Source organism: Pyrgilauda ruficollis, unplaced genomic scaffold, assembly GCF_017590135.1.
Source record: "Pyrgilauda ruficollis isolate IOZ18807 unplaced genomic scaffold, ASM1759013v1 scaffold27, whole genome shotgun sequence".
In the NCBI taxonomy this organism is placed as follows: domain Eukaryota; kingdom Metazoa; phylum Chordata; class Aves; order Passeriformes; family Passeridae; genus Pyrgilauda; species Pyrgilauda ruficollis.
Genome location: NW_024524044.1, coordinates 2,357,796 through 2,363,568, shown reverse-complemented (window position 1 = coordinate 2,363,568; position 5,773 = coordinate 2,357,796). Strand labels below are relative to the sequence as shown.

The 5,773-nt window shown below is 42.2% G+C and overlaps 1 protein-coding gene across 1 annotated transcript; it reads left to right on the top strand.

Annotated features, from left to right (window-relative positions):
* Positions 1-519: 519 nt before the first annotated feature.
* Positions 520-5,022, top strand: GPR85 (G protein-coupled receptor 85). Its single transcript, XM_041471593.1, has 2 exons — positions 520-654; positions 2,336-5,022. Exon 2 carries the CDS (start codon positions 2,511-2,513, stop codon positions 3,621-3,623), a length of 1,113 nt encoding a protein of 370 aa, XP_041327527.1. The 5' UTR covers positions 520-654; positions 2,336-2,510; the 3' UTR covers positions 3,624-5,022.
* The last annotated feature ends 751 nt before the right edge of the window (positions 5,023-5,773 follow it).

The window sequence follows — 5,773 nt, the reverse complement described above, 5'->3', positions numbered from 1 at the left end:
TCGTAAGCGAATGGGGCGGGAGGGGGAGCCCAGAGGCATAAACAAGGAGCGCAGGACCTAATTCCTTCCCCTCCCTTTCCCCACTGGCTTGCCCAGGCTCGCCAATAAATCCAGCTCGGCTATACATCGCGATGGGAACGTGCTGCCAAGGAGGCTGCCTTCCCGTCGCTGAGGATGCTGCCTTCCCCTCACTGAGGAGGCTGCTGCCGCCGGGGCTGCCTGCACACCACTGAGGACGCTGCTGCTGCCGCCGAGGTTGCCGTGCCCTCTCTGAGACAGCAGCAGCTGCTGCCGCCGAGCCTGCCGTGCCCTCATTGAGGCGGCCGCCGCCGCTGCGTTACAGGGAGAGATTGTGGCGCTGCGACAGGGGAGGACGGGGCTCGGCGCGCAGGGGGGAGGCGCGGCGAGCATGCGCCGCCCGAGCCACTGACTGGATCCTCAGCCAAGGCACCGAGGCAAAAAAAAAAAAAAAAAAAAAAAAAAAAAAAAAAAAAGAAAAAAAAAAAAAAAAAAAAAAAAAGAGAATGGAAAAGGATTGAGAGAAAGAAGAATGAATGACGGTAGAGGAGAATAGAAAAGACCGCCAGGGTAAAGCAGCCCCCCGGTCGGCGGGAAGGAGCAGCTCTGGCATGTGGGGATCTCCGGCACCAACAGGTAGGAGGAGAGGGGCTGGGGGCGCCGAGGGCTGCCGCGGCTGCAGGTGCGTGCTGAGAGGGCTCTCCCGCTCGGGGGTGCGGGGCTTATTTCCAAAGAAGGGGCATGATGGAAGCCCTCAGAGACAATGCCTCTTCCGCTCTCCCCAGCTCCCCGCCGCGGGGGGCTCTCGCACGGCTCCGGCAGATGCGGCTGATGGCAGGCAGCGGCGGCCGGGCTGCCTGGCAGCGCGGCGCAGTCCAGCCCTGCATGGCCGGGCGCGGGGGAGCGGCTGTGGCCGTGGGTGCGTGTGTCAGCGCGCTGTGAGTGTGCCAGCAGCGGCGGTGCGTGTGAGCGTGCGGGTGTGTGTGCGGAGGCAGGGCCGGCCGCCGCGGGGACAGCTCCACGGAGGAGGGGGAGCGGCGGGGCTGGCGGCAGGGGGGAGGGGGAGCCTGATTTCATGGTTTTAAAACGATGCCATGATCTGATCAGCCTCTGTTTACACAGCAGCAATCAGGCTCTTTTGTGGACGGTAAGAATGGAAGGATTTTGCTGGGATTCAGTGGGAATATCCTTTGTACACTCGAGGTGGCATAGGAAACACTTCGTGAGAATAACGAAGGAGCCTTGACATGCCTGCTGTGGCTCCTGTCTCTGGCTCTGGAGGGAGAAAAAAGAAAAACAAAACAAAACAAAACAAAAAAAATAAAAGCAGCAACAGACAGCTCTTTATTTCATTTTATTGCATGAAATGTGTTCCGGTGCGATTCACTGGGAGGATTAACGGGAATCACGGAGCCCTAATTAGCAAAAAAAAAAAAAAAAAAAAAAAGGGAAAAAAAAGAAAAACAGCCAAAAAAAAAAAAAACAACCAACAATTTATATGTTTATTTAAGCATAACCAAAACTAGCTCTCCCGAAAGGGTGGGCATTATATCTTGGCTGTGGTGCCTATTTTTGCTCAGTATTTACAGTGACCGTTGCTTATTATGAATTATGTCGAGGCTTTAACGATTTGCATTAAAGCACGGGGGAAGGGGGGGAGGCCGGGGGGGACGACACCCTAAAGCATACTGCTATCGACTGTCTAGAAACCTGTTTATCTAAAAGGCTAAATGATAAAATTATTGTTTATAGCAGGAAGGGAGGGGGATAGTGAATACTGTTTCTCTTACAAAATGCATAAACTAACACTGTGTGATTAATGTGCTTTGGTGACTTGGGTTAAAAAACATAAATTCTGCAGGGTTTCTTTGGGTGTGATCCATATCAACACAGCAGTTGCCTCTTAAAACATTGACAAATACTGTAGCCATAAAATAAATGTAGGTAATGTCAAAATATCAGCAGTCTTTGGGGATTCTTTAAAAAAGATGTCAGTGATTAACTCTTGGGCTTGCAGACTGGGAATCTTTTGATTCATAAAATCTCTGAGGTTTTAACTGTGAAATTATACATGCTACCAAATATAAGGGGCACTGGTCAGTCATGAAACTGTAACAAGCCAAATCTGCCAATAGTAAATTATGCTAAATAATCAGTAAAAAAAAAAAAAAAAAAAAAAGCCTTATGTTTTTGAAAAACAAACAATAGTACTCAAATTTACAACTTCATTTGGTTCTCCATAAATTAACATCTTTGATAGCACTTTCTGATATCATTTTGTGTTAACTTAAGAACTGATAGCTCGATTTTTTTTCAGATATTTTGATGGCATGACAAATCAGAAAGAAGAGGATGTACTGTATGACTAGACACAAGATCAGTTCTGTTTGTGGATTACATTTTCAGTAAGATGTATGGATCTATTTTTTCCTTGTTCTTAAATATAGATCATGAGACTTGACTGAGGCAATATACATATCATCCATCCATCTATGGCGAACTACAGCCATGCAGCTGACAACATTTTGCAAAATCTCTCTCCTTTAACAGCTTTTCTGAAACTGACTTCACTGGGTTTCATAATAGGAGTCAGTGTGGTGGGTAACCTTCTGATCTCCATTTTGCTAGTCAAAGATAAAACCTTGCATAGAGCTCCTTACTACTTCCTGTTGGATCTTTGCTGCTCAGATATCCTCAGATCTGCAATTTGTTTCCCTTTTGTTTTCACCTCGGTAAAAAATGGCTCTACGTGGACGTATGGGACTCTTACTTGCAAAGTGATTGCCTTTTTGGGGGTTTTGTCCTGCTTTCACACTGCTTTCATGTTATTCTGCATAAGCGTCACGAGATACTTAGCTATTGCCCACCACCGTTTTTATACGAAAAGACTGACCTTCTGGACTTGTTTGGCTGTTATCTGTATGGTGTGGACTCTCTCTGTAGCCATGGCTTTCCCCCCAGTTTTAGATGTGGGCACCTACTCATTCATTAGGGAGGAAGACCAATGCACTTTCCAGCATCGTTCCTTCAGGGCTAATGATTCATTGGGATTTATGCTTCTTCTTGCCCTCATCCTCCTAGCCACACAGCTTGTCTACCTCAAGCTGATATTTTTTGTTCACGATCGCAGGAAAATGAAGCCAGTCCAGTTTGTTGCAGCAGTGAGCCAGAACTGGACTTTTCACGGTCCTGGAGCGAGTGGTCAAGCAGCTGCTAATTGGCTGGCTGGATTCGGAAGGGGTCCCACACCTCCAACCTTGCTGGGAATCAGGCAAAACGCCAACACCACAGGCAGGAGGAGGCTACTGGTTTTAGATGAATTCAAAATGGAGAAGAGAATCAGCAGAATGTTCTACATCATGACATTCCTCTTTCTGACCTTGTGGGGTCCCTATTTGGTAGCCTGCTACTGGAGAGTTTTTGCGAGAGGGCCTGTAGTACCTGGGGGATTTCTAACGGCCGCTGTCTGGATGAGTTTTGCCCAAGCTGGAATCAATCCTTTTGTCTGCATTTTCTCCAACAGGGAGCTGAGGCGCTGTTTCAGCACAACCCTTCTTTACTGCAGAAAATCCAGGTTACCAAGGGAACCTTACTGTGTTATATGAGGGAGCATCTGTAAATCTTTAGCCTTGTGAAACACTACCATTCTCTGCTAAGCAATTGTGGCCTGTAGCCATGTCTTGAGGAGAAAATCAAGAATGGGACGTCAGCAGCTGTAAGGATTTGGGCAACATTCTGCAGTCTCTGCAATAGCTCACCTCTAATCCTGTTTTAAACCTAAACATGTTCCTGCTGACCACTGCTGAAGGTTTGTAATTAAGAACAAAGGACTGAACTACTGCCCTGAATTCCTTTATGTGGTTGAAATCTAGATTATGAAAGTAGCAGGTGCTAAGTATCAGTGCTAAATGCTGTGTATATCACTACGTAAAATAAGAACATCAAAAAGATTAGCATTGGACATCTTAATAAATTAAGTTGATATGAGGTTAATGTGTTGATAAAACTAATTTTAGACATCTGAAGACCTTTAAAACATTTCATACAATTATTATTTTGCAAAGACTGAAAACTGGGGACTCAAGTACTGTAACTGATTAAAGATGTGCCATGCATTATTGGATTATCACACTTACAAATCTGTTTGCCTTGTGAGTAAGTTTTGGGGAGCATTCCAAAGCAGTATTTTTTTGTTCAGATTTTAACTTTAATTTTTTTTTTCTCCAAATATATTACTCTTTCTAATTACCATTTTCCTTAACAGTGAAATTACTAACATTTGACTGTATTCTGTGTTTTTTGCTGATTTGGTATAAAGTTTAATAGACTCTTATTTATATTTTTTAAAAAGCTAGATATCAGTCTGTTAGGCAACGTTAATGATAATATCCAGTCATAATTGAACAGTTATAATTATACAGAATAAACACATGTTGCCTTAAAGGGTTATCTAGTATCTTCCATTTTGTTTAGCATTGAAGCAAATAAGCAAGGAAAATTAAATCAATAACTCTGGTCAGTCATTTGGGAGTGCATGAAAGATCACTTAGTCCTCTTTTTTCCTTTTTACTCCAATGGTTCCCAAAATCAATATGCACATCACTGGGATTATATGATTTTTTTTCTAGGTGTGCCGCCCTTTCTAGTTTGTTCTGAGAAACACAGGCAGTTGATGTATGTTTATATTTTAAGACAGCTGTCATGGGGAGACCGCAGCCTTAGTATGATATCTTGCACAATTTGTGAAGCATTTATTCTACTGAAGGCACAGTCTTGTTTATATTTTCTGCACATTTTGGTGTATTGGTTGTTTTAAATTATTTCAGTTTTAACTTGTGAAAGCATATAATATGATTTCTTAGTATTTTAGAAATACATTAGAGTCTGTGAGTCTTTCCTTCTTTAAGATACAGATGTGTGGATTTCAATATAAAGTTGCATTTGCCAAAATTTACCTGTGTAGCTTGTTAATTTTCTTGGAATAAAATTTTACATTTTTCCAGTTATACAATTAACCTTTTTTATTTTGTCTAGTGAGCTAGCATGAAGTACTGAGAATGTAGCCATTATGAATTATTATCCTTTGCAGTCACTGTATTCCCAAACTGTAAATGCATGAATGATGGGGACCACAGGATTGATAAATGATATTATCTGCAGTAGCACTATTGTGTAGTTTATCATAATTACCCATCTATCTGTTCTAATATGTCAGTTATATTTAAAGTTACAACACAGTATTTGACATTAACTTCACAGTTTAATTTTGGAAAATGTGAATAACTGAAGCACAAAATCATGAGTTGATCAGTCATAAAGAACACAGATTTTTCTTAATTTTGGGAGAGACAAGACTAGAGGTCTGAATTCAGTACTGGTATATCTTGTCCTTTGTTGTAGTTTTATGACCAGCAAGTTAATGTATGCATACACAAGTAGCAGTCAATAATGGAAATGCTTAAATTTGTGTGATAACATTATATAACATATGCAACAATTCAGACAGTTGTGTCTATATGTGATCAGACAACTTGATCAAAGATTTGGTGAGCAATCTGTTTGACCTCACTTACACTTTTAAGCTGAGGTTGATTGGTGAGAGGCATGGCTTTATATACTGTGTTGAAACAGAAAAATTGCTAAAATAATGAGTCCTCATCAGTATAGGAATGTTTCGGAACGTAATTTGAAATGGGACCAATAAACTTCTACCAAAAGGACGTTTTTATTACACTGAAAAAGCCTTTGAAATTAA